Source organism: Corylus avellana, chromosome 2 (genome assembly GCF_965113065.1).
Source record: "Corylus avellana chromosome 2, dhCorAvel1.hap1.2, whole genome shotgun sequence".
NCBI lineage: Eukaryota > Viridiplantae > Streptophyta > Magnoliopsida > Fagales > Betulaceae > Corylus > Corylus avellana.
Window position 1 is genome coordinate 8,408,008 of NC_142491.1, and position 13,780 is coordinate 8,421,787.

General features: G+C 31.7%; 2 protein-coding genes across 2 annotated transcripts; one reads left to right on the forward strand and one right to left on the reverse strand.

Annotated features, from left to right (window-relative positions):
• Nucleotides 1–3,908: 3,908 nt before the first annotated feature.
• On the forward strand, nt 3,909–7,893 carry MTACP-1 (mitochondrial acyl carrier protein 1). The gene is made up of 2 exons (XM_059605253.2): nt 3,909–4,164; nt 7,425–7,893. Exons 1-2 carry the CDS (start codon nt 3,958–3,960, stop codon nt 7,599–7,601), a joined length of 384 nt encoding a protein of 127 aa, XP_059461236.1. The 5' UTR covers nt 3,909–3,957; the 3' UTR covers nt 7,602–7,893.
• A 3,959-nt stretch (nt 7,894–11,852) lies between these two features.
• LOC132167063 (putative invertase inhibitor) lies at nt 11,853–12,626 on the reverse strand. Its single transcript, XM_059577957.2, has one exon. The coding sequence runs from the start codon at nt 12,499–12,501 to the stop codon at nt 11,968–11,970; it is 534 nt and encodes a 177-aa protein (XP_059433940.2). The 5' UTR covers nt 12,502–12,626; the 3' UTR covers nt 11,853–11,967.
• Nucleotides 12,627–13,780: the final 1,154 nt, after the last annotated feature.

Sequence of the window (13,780 nt, forward strand, 5' to 3'; positions counted from 1 at the left end):
TTCTTCAAATTTACTCTATTAAACTAGTATCTATCATTACAGGAATGATAAAGTTCTTGCAATTTTTATGTTTGTATTGTTAATAATTTTAAGGGTTAAATACTTTTTTGATCTTTGTTGTTTAAAAACTATATTTTTTACTCTCTTGATTTCGTTTTGTATCACAGATGATACCTCAATAATAATTAAAAAAAAATGGTTAAAAATGAAAATGGTACTTCCGTCTAAAAATTTACAGAAATCCACGTCAATACCATTAAAAAATTGACATATGCCCATATACATAATTAAAAATTAAAAAAATTAAATTTTAAAAATTAAAATGATTAAAAACATTAGAAAATTAAATTTAAAATAAAATAAAATTGGCCCTTGGTGGTGGCCGAAACCACCCCCTAGAGCTGGTCTGGCCGGCTAGGGGTAGCCACCCCCATTTTGCAAGTTAAGGGTGGTCGAACCACCCCAAAGGTTCTTGGGGGCCGGCTAGGAGCCAGTTTTTTTTTTTTTTTTTTTTTTTTTTTAAATTTAATTTAATTTTTTAATGTTTTTAATTGTTTTAATTTACAAAAAAAAAAATTATTTTTAATTTTTAATTAGATATATGGACATGTGTCAATTTTTTAGGAGTGCTGACGTGGATTTCCGTCAATTTTTTGACGGAATTTAGACTAAGGTACCATTTCTGTTTTTAACCATTATTAAGGTATCTTCTGTGATACAAAATGAAACCGATGGAGCAAAAAAATAAAGTTGTTAAACCACATGGGGCAAAAGAGTATCTAACCCTAATTTTAATAACAAATATGCGAAAATCTTTATAGGGTACACATGTCTGAACAAATCTCGAACAGTCAGCCTACTTGCTCCAACTAATAGGAACATGAGCGCTTTCTCATATTTGTTGTCTAGACCGTCCGAACAACAAATTATTTAGAATCAGGACAATCGAATAACTTATGTGCATTTTAAATAAAGCACGTGATTCTCATTAAATAAAACATATATGTGAAAATCATATGTTGTAAGAACAAATGTCGGTTTAACAAATTGGATCGAGAAAATTTTCTCATCCAATTTGAAAGACAATTTTTTCTATTAAAATGGCTCACCTTCAATTAAAAGTCTCCCATTGACCCTCCTGGAGAAGACTAACTCAATAAATAGTGATTCAAAATCTTAATATCACGATCCTATTTTTTATTTTTATTTATCAAACGTTCAATTTTTAATGCATGCATTCCTAAAACATTTTATGAATATTTAAATCAAATAAGCAATAGTTATGACTTATGGCTAGTATCTTATGATATCATGCCATTAAAATTTTAATAGTAATTAGAGAATTAGAATAAAAAAAGAATTAATAATTAGAGATTTACATCACAGCAAGAGCCCCCAATGATCAATGACTATTAAAAGGTCTATTTTTTTAGTCGAATTTTTTATTCCCATTTCCATCATGCATTGAATTTTCTAGAATAATTTGTTTGCTACCAAAGGTAGTTATTATTACACCATATTATGCTGCCACTCATGTTGTATTATAAATTAGAGATTTATATCCATTATCACCAAGAGATCCGTATGATTCATACACAAAACTTTATACTATACTTATTTTTTGTTACCAAAGTTCAACCAAAGGTCACTATTAAAATTAAGCTTAGGCTCTTTATTATTTCTTTATATATATATATATATATATATATATATATATATATATAAGGAAAAAAATACCCTTTAATCATTCAAACTATCACTATTTTGCACTTACACTTCAAAATTTTTAGTGAAAAATGCAAAATCAGCTCATATGGTTTACCTGATTAGTAATTAACTCCATGTGGTATTAAAATGAACTCAGAGGTCCTTGAGGTTTGCCATAAAAGCAACTTAGTCCCTACAACCAAATTTCATCCACTAATTTAATAGACTTTGATAGCGGAAAATGTTAAAACCAATAAAATTGTGACATGTGTCATATTTAAATAAGTGTCACACTAACATAATTTATTAAGCCAATGGACGAAATTTGGTTGTAGGGACTCAATTGATTTTTTTGGCATACTTCAGTAACCTCTGAATTCATTTTGATACTACATTGAGCTAATTATAAATCAGGTAAACCACGGGGGCTAATTTTATATTTTTGTCAAACTTTTAAAAGTGACATCGAATCCTCCCATAATACCGTTGCATGTCGAAAACACAAAAAATGTGGCTTGTAATGAGCAACATAAAAGTGTTAGCCACATCACTCTATCACCCCAAAATGATCAGTTAATTTGAAACTTTCCTATAATTTTTTATAAAGTATAGTTTCATATAGTAACTAAACAATGCGGAACTTAGTACTTATGACTATTTTTATAAACCACCCACTTTATGTGGGTTATTTCTCATATTACTAATATAGGACCAAAGTGTTGCATGGCCCTTTTCATATTAGCCCCCCCCCCACCATTTTTTTTTTTTTTTTTTTTTTTTTTCATATGACTATTTTTATATATTTGTTAATATCTTCAATAATATTTTGGAGAGAAAAAACAAAAGTATATAATTTAACACGAGATGGTAGAATGAAGGACATCGACATCACTCTTTAAAGTTTAGAAGCATATTATTCATAAGCCAAAGTATATTTTTTTAAAGTTATCAATACTCCATAAGGTTATAATAGTTATCAAATAGTTCATTTTGACTAGAGACAGAATTTTCCTCCGAACTAGGTTGGCTAAATTTTCTCTAACTCAATTTATAAAAATTACATGTGTCATTTGAACATGTAAGATGCACATATTTTTTTAATAGCAGGGATACAGTTGGAATAAATAATATTAAAAACTTATGTGCATCTCACATGTTATTAAAAAAAAGAACACATCTCATTTTTATAGACTGGGTTGAAGGATGTTCCTCCAACCCACTTTGGAGGAAAACTCTTTCCTTTTAACAACCTTCCATTAAACTATTATCAGTGTCGTCATGCCATACCTAATTAGAGGGCGAAATTTGTCATTTTTAATGAAAAATAAAATTATAAATATAAATATAATAAATAATAAAGAAATAAAGAGTAATGCTAAAAACTATATTTTTTTTCTTATGATGATGAGGTAGCATTCACAGCCAACCCTTGAATCAATCGTTATTAAAAAAGAAAAAGAAAATTAAGAATTAGTTAGAATTACGACATCATCATTACAGGATGATTGTGAAATACAAACGTAGTATATAATATTACTCAAAATAAATTAATAAATAAATAAGTTTTATGGGGTTAGTCGAACCACCCCAAATTGGCTAGATAGGGTTGGCCGAACCACCCCATGCTTTTAAGGGTGATTTTGAGCACCCCTTTTGGCCAAATAAGGGGTGGCTAGAGGGGGTAGCCGAATATGGGAGGTGGTCGAAACACTGTTAGAAAATTTTATTTTTATATAAATTTATATTTGTTTTTCTTTTTCTTTTTTATTTTTATTGGAAGGAACATGTATCTCTTTCTAATTGGGTATAACATGACAACACTATAAGAGATTTAATGAAAAGTTGATGCAATGATCTATTTGATAAATGTTCTAATCTTAGAGGGTAAATTAAAAACTTTTGAACCTTATAGAGTGATTTGATGAAAATACACTTCAAAAGTGCGTTTTAAAACAAAATCGCAAAGGTATAATGTTTGGAAATGTTGACAAAAAATGGAGCAAATCATAGATATAAAGGTGAAAAATGTATGATTTTGAAGGCTAAATCATAATTTTAAAAGTTGAATGATAATTTTTCCAGATACTTTAACTCATTAATTGCATTTTAAAATTGTGCAAAAAAAAAAAAAAAAAAAAAAGGTAGGGGGTTAATCAGCACGTGCGAATCACCTGGTTCTGTTGTCTTATTTTACTGTTCTGTTTCATTACCAAGAGAGTGAGCGTGTGTGCGAGAGTGAGAGAGAGAGAGATGGCATTGAGGGCAGCCATACTTCGCCACGTCCGAGTGCCAATCCAAACCCTAACCCTAACTGGACCGAAACCGCAGGTACGGGGTCCGAACGGTGGATCCCTCCGCTTCCTGTCATCGCACGGCGACGATCATCTGACGAAAGGAGAGGTCATCGACAGAGTGCTCTCCGTGGTCAAGAGCTTCCCCAAGGTCGATCCCTCCAAGGTCTGCTCCGATTCCCACTTCCTTTTCCATTTTTCCGCGAAAATGCCTGTTTGGTTCTTGATAAAATTCACGAGTTGAGAAAACCCGGTCTAAATTAGCTCATCAATTCGTGATGTTTTCATTCGGCTGCGTGAGCTGAAATCTATCTTGATTATGCTTATTTTTTTTTGGCTAATTGATGGTATTTTTGTGGAGAAAGTGTATGTATGTCTGGTTGCTGAGAATATGTGGGAAAAAGTAGGAAGTGAAATTGCTAATGAATCGTATTCTCTAATTTGCTTATCAATTCGTCAAATTTTCTTTTGGTTGTGTAGAGCAAGCTTAAATCTCTCGATTAAGCTTAGTTTGTTTGCTAATCATTCGTATTTTTGTGGAGATAGCTTCTGTTTGGTTGCTGATCGAATGTGGGAAAAAGTAGGATGTGAAATTGGTAATGGATCGCATTCTCTAATTTGCTTATCAATTCGTGATATTTTCTTTCGGTTGTGTGGAGCAAGCTTAAATCTCTCAATTAAGCTTTTTGGTATTTTTGTGGAGAAAGTGTTTCTCTGATTACCGAGAAAATGTAGGGAAAAGTAGAAAGTGAAATTGCTAATCTATCACATTTTCTAATCTAGTCATCAATTCATGATCTTTTTATAGAGAAAATGTTCGGCTGCATAGCCTGCATAGAGCAAGCTAATATTTCTGTCTATTAAGCTTAATTTGTTTGCCAGCCGATCATATTGTTGTAAAGAAAGTGTCTGTCTGATTTCTGAGAAAATGTGGGAAAAAGTAAATGAAAGTAAATATTGAATCCTTTAAAGTGAAATTAAAGCTTGACTGAGGTGGATTTACAGATATTATGGAATATTTTCTTGATTTTTTCCATTTATGTTCTCAGCAACCAAAAATAAGTGAGTGGCATTGTTTTGTTTGATTGCTGTGATATATTTTCTAATTGCTTCTGAGGATGTTTATCTGTCTAAGATCTTACAAAGTGAAAAAGTTTTTGTGATTGTTCAGCTAATTTGATTCCTTACCCAAAACCATTTCTAGATGTGCTTGGTATGAGAACGAGTTCAGAATTTCCTTGCTATTATATTTGGTTTGGGTTTCATATCCTGATTGCAAAAGAACCAAAATCTTGTGTTTTATAGCTAAGTATAAGCAAAACAAAGAAAATAAATTTGAAAAATGCAAGGTTTAGACTAATCAATTAAACAAGTATTTTTAGCTTAACTTACCATAATTGCTTAGAGCATTCCCAATGGAAGAGCCAAATGTTACTTTTATCTAAAATAGCTTTTCAAATGTTTAAAAAACCTCCTACATTGGATTAGCAAAAAAAAAATGTAAAATAGATATTTGATTGGAAGAGCTAAAAAAAAAGCTAAATGTAGTAGCACTTTTCAAGAGAGCTATTTTATTTTTCATTGCTTTTCTCACTTGTTTTCTCTTTTTTCCAAATCTTTTCCTACTTTTTCTCTGCATGTTCTCTTTTTCCCAATTTTTTTCTCATTTTTCCTCTCACATGTTCTCTTTTTCCCAAAATTTTTCTTACTTTTAATAATATTTTAATAGAATAGATAGAAATATAGCTAATCGGATGTAGAGACATTTAAAAATGGCTTATCTAAACTAGATAAAAGTGAGTTTTGAGAAGCCATTTTACATAAAAATATGGCTCCTCCATTGGGAATGCTCTTAATGGGTCATGATTGTTTGTTCGGAATAATATGTCATAACTCTGGACTTACCATGTGATGAAGAAATGCTAGTGCATTGCTAAACCTAAATTCGAGTAAAATTCTGGTTTTCTTTGTGGAGAAGTTGCTCTATCAGTTTTTTGTGCTCAAGAAAGCCTAATATTGGAGAGTTCACAACCATGTTATTGGATCAACATCGGTTTTAGGCCCTGTCAAATGCTTAAGCAAAAAGATATACATACCACTTTTTATTTACTTGTTATTTTTTCCTTCCTATTTGATTGGCATTTCTTTTCTGATTAGATTTCATTGGTATATGTCATTGTTCTCTTTCTCCACCTCATATAATTTTGAGAAAACATTTGTGTTACGATCTAGAGAAAACACTAGCTATATTTGCATTATTACTCTAAAAGGACTAATCAAAGTTACAATTAGAGCTCCCTTAAATCGTTATAAAGTCTAGTTTCACTTACTAAATAACCAATGTAGGACTTTTCATTCATACACCGCTTTTACAATCTACCCACCCAATGTGGAACTATCTTTTTAGGGTGTCACAGTCTCTCTTACAAAAATGCTTAACCTCCTCGACAAGGTCCACATAATGTTGTAGTGTCCCAGCACAATATTGTACTATTAGGTTGCTATGATACCATTTATCACGACTAGGAAAATGTGTTAACCATTTGCACTATTACTCCAAAAAGATTAATCAAAGTCACAATTGAAGCTCTCTAAAATCAATTATAAAGCACAATCTAACTTAGTAAGGAGCCAATGTGTGATTTAGCACCCATGCAACACCTCAACATTCATCCAATGTGGGACTAACTTTATGGGGTACCATATCTTGAATCTTGTGAAACCTAATTTTCGCACAAATATGGTTTTGAAGGTTGTGTTGCTTAAAGCACAGACTTCATTGTATTCTGTCCCTGAATGAGAGATTGCTCACTGTTGTAGCTACAATTGAGCGCGGATTAAATTCAGAGAGATGCCTCAGTTCAGCATTGTCCTGTCTCACACCTTGACTATCTCCAAAAACTATTTTTATCTTGTTATTTGAACTTTTGCTGTCTCTACTTGTTTTTGTCTATCACTCGGTACTGTATCGTGGTTATGTGTAGTCCTAGATGAATCTCTAGATTATGGGTTGGGAAGTTCTGTATAAAATGAATCAGTCCATTGTGCTCCTTTGTGTTATATTTGGCACATGATTGATGTCTTGGCTTGGTGGTAATCCGTGGCTTCCATTAAATGGATGCTGTGGTTCAAATCTGTCCTTTAACAAACATCCCCACCCAAACACACAAAATCTTTGTAAAATGTAATGGACCGATTTTGTTTCCAGGGGATTGCGAAAAGATACCCTAGCTTTAATTCTTTTAACATAATCTTTTCCCATCATCTAAATATAAATGTCAACTGATGCTCCTCTTCTATCTAATCTGAGTCACTCTTTTTGTTATTTTCTTTCTAAGATCAGCACTGTTATTTCTTCTACTTAATTACAGTCACAATATCTTGGCTACTGTATTGCTGGGATTACAATTTTGCCTGCATCTGCAGGTGGATCCTGATGTACATTTCCAGAAGGATTTGGGCTTGGATAGCTTGGACAATGTGGAAATTGTAATGGCTCTGGAAGAAGAGTTTAAGCTGGAGATTCCAGACAAGGAAGCCGATAAGATTGACTCATGTCTTCTTGCGATTGAATACATCTATAACCATCCAATGGCTGGTTAACTTGTCTGAAGCAGCGGGTTCTCTTTTTTCTCATTGAACTACATGTAGAACAGTAATCTGTTCAGCTTTTGTTTTGTCTGCTCTTTGAGTGCCTGTAGAAATTTGATCCCCAGATTGTGGTGGAAAATAATTCGAATCTTTTTGAAAAAGAGTAGCCTTTTCAGGACTGAGCTTTGTGATGCTTCGACTTTAAACAGTAAGGGTTCATTTCCAGCAAATATCTGTATGATTGTGTTCTTCACATGAGATGCCTAAGATTTTCCCTTTTTCATGTCATTGGTTCATATTTTCAGTACAATTGACGTGTTTACATGTCTCATTAATATATATATATATAAAAGGGATATTTCAGTATTATGATTTGTACTAAATATTGGTCGCATCCATAACAGTTGTCTATAAAGATTTATGCACCATATTGCTATTCAACCTGTCTATTTGTACTAGGATGGAAGATCTGAATTTTAATTTTATCATAATCAAGATTCTTTCTTATTTTGGTATAAATCTTAATACATTCTAGATAATTTTAGTTGTGTGTAGCATTCAAGCCCTAGAAGCTAACAAAGCATCAATCACGAATGACTCTTCCTTTTAAAGTTGCTCCAAATCACACCAACTTCCTTAATGATTGTTGCCCTTGCAAAAATTTCTTTACATATTTTTTTGCTTCCAAAATTTATTGGATCAAAGAGTAAGATGGCTTCTGTATAGTAGTACTTTTTCCCCTTTTGGTAAGACTTGTAACACTAAGACAAGATTTCTAACGGAATAACAAATGACCTATTAAATATATCAATTTAGGAAAGTTTGAAAACATGAAAAAGGTCAGAAAAAAAAAAAAAAAAAAAAACTATACTATATGAGGAGGTTAGTTGATCGTCGAGTCCTAGATCAACAATGCGTGCAAGGTAAGGAAAAAAGAAATGTAAAGTGACTTATCGGTGATCCAACAGGAAGTCACTTCAATGCTTAAATCTATGAAGGGCTTTGAGAAGGAAAGTAAGCAAAGAAAATATGAGTGTTTGGCAAGAAGAATGAGGGTACCTCTCTATGATCCATTCCCTTCCCTTTTATAGAGTGTTTTCCGTGCACAGTCAATTGAAGGAGAGACTTGAGGCTAACAAAATCTAATTATGTGGCCCCTATTCTCTTAGTTCATACTTCTATCATTTTTTAGTTGTAATAGAATGCCAGTAATTCAAGTGATAAAGGCCAAGATACTATGAATACATCTTCTCTTGATGCTCTCTGCACCTGCTTTTTACTTAGAAAAATGCTAAAGGCCCAACTTTTTTGCCCAACAAAAGTCCAACTTTTACCCTTTATTTTTTTTCTAAAAAAAACAAAATGAAAAATGGAAAAAATGTCTGAAGCAACCCTATCTATTTTTTGCCTTTCTTTTATTTAGTATTTTTTTAAAAATGAAAAATAGTATTTTTCTTCATAATAATGACATTTTCTTGAAAAAAATGACATTATTATGAAAAAAATACCAATTTTCATTTTAAAAAAAATACCAAATAAAAGAAAGACAAAAAATAGATAGGGTTGCTTCAAACATTTTTTTCATTTTTTATTTTATTTTATTTTTTAAAAATAAATAAGGCAAAAGTTGGACTTTTGTTGGGCAAAAAAGTTGGGTCTCTATCATTCCTCACTTACTTATTACAAATCTGGTACAGCCGACCTATTCGAGTTAGGTTCAGCTAGCCTAGAGCCTAGATTAAGTCAAGTTTGGTTGGTCTAACATAAATGACATTTGGCCGGCTTGAATGTTTTGTTGCCAATAGGTTGGGCTTAATTAAGGTCTTATCGAAGGTAGGCTGGTTTAATAACAGGGAAAGATTACTCTCAAGGGTATATGGTACACCACTATATATATATAAAGCATATTCTTATCTAAGACCCATAATTGTTATCTCTATTCTTCAATAAATAATATGGGTCTTAAAAAAAATTAAATTAAATTAAAAAAAAAAAAAGAGAGAGAAAATGAATAATATAAAGAAACTATAACACCTTTCTTTTTCATGAATACATCTTGTATTGAGATTTAGACTAATCCTTCAAGGGAAGTTTGAAGGTGGGGTAGGGACGACATCCAAATAGAAATGAAAAATCAAATCCATCATTCATTTCTTGGGCACTACATTTCTTTCGTTATCCCATCTTAATCACTGTTGTGAAGTCCACAGACAGTCAATTATTTTGTTATTGAATATGACTTTCTCCCAATTTTTTTTATTTATTATTATTTATTTATTTATTTTTTATGGCATTCTTTCGTTATCCCATCTTAATCTTAAGCTGTGCAGTACATTGGCTTTCAATTATTTTGATCTCGAATAAGACTTTTCCCCACTTTTGTTTTGGTCTATGTTAGTAAGGATTGTTAAGTCTATTTATTAGCAATCTTTCTGACGATGGGTCTCCCCTTTGTATTTTGTCTTCATGTAATTTTTCTAGTGGAGAAACTTTACAAAACCCTCGTGCAACTTTCACTCGTTTTGACCTTTTCCTCTAAAGTTTAGAAACTCTCAGTTAAAGATATCGAATTTTTAATTTTTTTCAATTATCCCCTTCCGTTAGGCTTTTTCATTAAATCTTATCAAAATTTCAAAAATACCCAATTTTTTTTATTAAAAAAATATACCTTTAATTGAGAGTTTTTGAACTTCAAAATACTGAAGATTCAAAAAATAAAAAAAAAACAATTATATATATCAGTTACATATCTATTTATTTATTTTGATAGTGCTTTCGTATTACCAGTAAATTAGTTATTGTTTGCTCTTTCCTTATGCTTCACCATAGTCATCATGGAAATATTATGTTTTTCTTCACCTGCTTATATACAATTAAGCACTTTTTGTCTTCTAACAAAACAAAGCAAGAATAATTAAGTTCTTACGTCATCTTGCCATTATTTCATCCGCAAATATTGCATCAATGAAAACGAAAGACTTTCTTACAAAAATAAAAATAAAATAAAATAAAATAATCTTGGCACCGCCATTTTTATTAAGAACATGATCTTCTCCGGTTCAAATGAATTAGATAATATCCCATTAGATATAGTAAAAAGGTATTTTTGTCTTTTCACCTTTTAAAAGAACAAAAATACACATTCACTATAACTAATTGTATAGTACCCAATTTAAATAAAATTGAGTAGGATCATAATTCTTTCCGTTAGGTTGAGCCATTTCAATAGCATAGACACAGTGTCTTCATCCTAGCCATTGGATTTGGATAAAACACAAGGCCAAATCAATCATATTAGGTTGCGATTGACTTGTCCTCTCACATTAGGCTGTTCATTAGCAGTAAGACTGTTGCTAGTGATGTTACAATTGCCAGGCATGAAAAGGACACGTGTGAAAATGATACTATAACTTTTATTATAAAGTTAGGAGAAACTTCATTAAATTCTTTTAAAATTCTACTTGTTTTGACACTACTCCTACAAAGTTTAAAAATTTTTCAATTAAGGCTTAAAAAAAACTCCTCAATCTTTACAATTTTTTATATTTATTTTTTGTAATAAAAAGTTAAGGGTATTTTAAAAATTTTTACAATATTTAATGGAATTGGGTAATTAAAAGAAATTCAAAGTTCAATACCCTTAATTCAGAATCTTTGAACTTTTTCAAATGGTACTTTCAAAACGAGTGGAAGTTTATGGGGGGTTTATAAATTTTTCTCATAAAGTTATTTACAAATTGATATGATGATCACCATAATTTATCAATTATTTCACTAATTATAAATTATTAAATTAATTTTTAAATCAATTTATAATAAAAATTGTAGCACCCAAACAGTTCCCTTAGGAAGAATATTAGGTGAATTTGGAGACAAAGAAACATGAACCTACTTTTCTTTACTTGCATGACAGAAAAATGTGCTAATGGAACTTACTTTTTCTCTTCAAGGCATGAGGAGAAAAAGGGTTGGAAAGGGGGGGAGGGATCTAGAAGCTTATATTTTAATTACAAGATAAATATTTCATATAATTACAAGATTAATTAGAAGACACTCTTTCTTGAAGTTAGCTTCAAAACAAAACATTATACTTTCTTTCTTTCTTTTTTAATTTGATGAATAAGCTTTATTAAAAGAAGAATAAAAACACATGGAAGGGCTATACCAAAGCAATAAGTCCCCACCAGCCTTCAAAGGGAGGGAGAACGTACAACTTGGCCATGGCCTACAACATAGAGTGGCAGCCTTAAAATAACCTCCTAATTAAGCATAAGAAAAATCACTTATATAATTTATATTATCAGAACAAACCTGACAACAAAAGAAAATTAATTAAAATCAACATGAAACAATATTTATGTAATCTACTAAAAGAATATTAACTTAGCATATTGATAATCGAAAGCGCGATAGCAGAGAGCTGAAAGGTGTCATTATTTCTCTTTGTTAACGGCGAAACGATGCCGTCCTGTTCACTGAACCCGTCTTCGCAAGTTGTGGCAGCGTCGATGACAGAACTCACAGCGATGTTGGCATCTTGATAGCGCTTACCCTTGTAAGCTTTCAAGGCCTTTTTTAGAGAAGGAATGGCGTCTGAATAAAGTTCAAAGCAGTCATTTAAGCACCCTTTAACAAAAGGGTCTAAATTTTTCTTCTCCAAGAGCTTCTTGATGCGGTGCCTCGTCGCTGTAACGTTCTGCTTCGTTAACTTGATCGAGATAGTGCCGAGATGGCGGAGATTGGCGCAGCCGCTCTTCGGAACCGCTTGGAGGGAGGTTACGCAGAAGTTGTAGCTGAGGTTCGGATCCTTCTGAGCGCACATCTTGCAGGTTTCATGGATGAGATTGTGGCCGTTGATGGCGTGGAAGAAGAAGAAGAAGAAGAAGAAAAAAGAGGTGCAAAGAGGCCTCATTATCTTGTTGTGGGGTATTTTCTTGGCCTTATTACTTAGGAGAATGAAGGATTTATAATTGTGGAGGTATGGGTAGTTGATGGCAGTTTGGATAAAGCTTTCAAAAGATGTGGGAAAGAAGTGACTTTGTGCTTCCACAAACTGCTTGAAATTTTGTATAAATATCACCGAGCGTCATCTAGTAGATCCAAATATCCAATGAGGAAGACGTTTACGACACATATAAACATGGGCCCCATGTATGGAAAAACCAAACATATCATCATGAATATGGTTCACGTTAATTGTTTTTTCTGGAATGAGTTTTTGGAAGCGGAAAACACAAGGGTTTGTTTGTGTATGGTAAGTTTTAAGAAAGGGTTTTGGAGATTTACCCATTTTAAACGAGGCTTCAAAAAGAAATTGAAAATCAACCTTTATATATCAAAATTTGTGAGAAGTTTTTCTCGGAGAAATTTTTTTCAACTTAATCTATAAAAGTGACATTTGTCCTCTGAACATGTAAAAAATACATGTTTTTTTTTAATAACAGGGACAAAATTATAATTAATTTTATTAAAAACTCATGTACATCTCATACGTTATTAAAAAAATGGATATATGTCACTTTTATAGACTAGGTTGAAAAAAATTCCTCCAATTCAGTTTGGAGGAAAACTCTATCTTGGAGAGAGTTTTCCTTCAAACTGGGTTGGAGAAATTTCCTCCAACACAATCTATAAAAATGACTAGTGTCATTTGAACATATGAGATGCACATATTTTTTTAATAGCAGGGACAAAGTTGGAATAAATAATATTAAAAACTCATGTGTATCTTACATGTTATTAAAAAAAAGTGACATATGTTATTTTTATAGATTAGGTTGAAGGAAAACTCTGTCCTATTTTAAGAGTCCTACTATTTAATAAACTATGATGATGTGACAGTAAAAATGATAGTGTTGAAAATGATATAAACCTTGAATATAATTCACCCTTAAAAACCCGCTTGTAAAGAGGGAATAGGAGAGGAGCCCGTTAATGTTAAAAGACGGGCAAAATTATCTTAACATCAAAATTGAGACAATTTTGCTCCTCATATTATTTGCACTAACGGGCTACTCTAAATTCATATAAAATTGAGATGATCATTCTCCTGTAAAAAGAGGGCATCAAAAAACTTATATACACATAATTAAAATTGTATTTAAAGTATAGAGAACAATTATCGTATAACTGAAAGTATTCCTTTTTCTTTTTGGGATTACGAATTGTTCTGCACGAAACAATTCATTTCT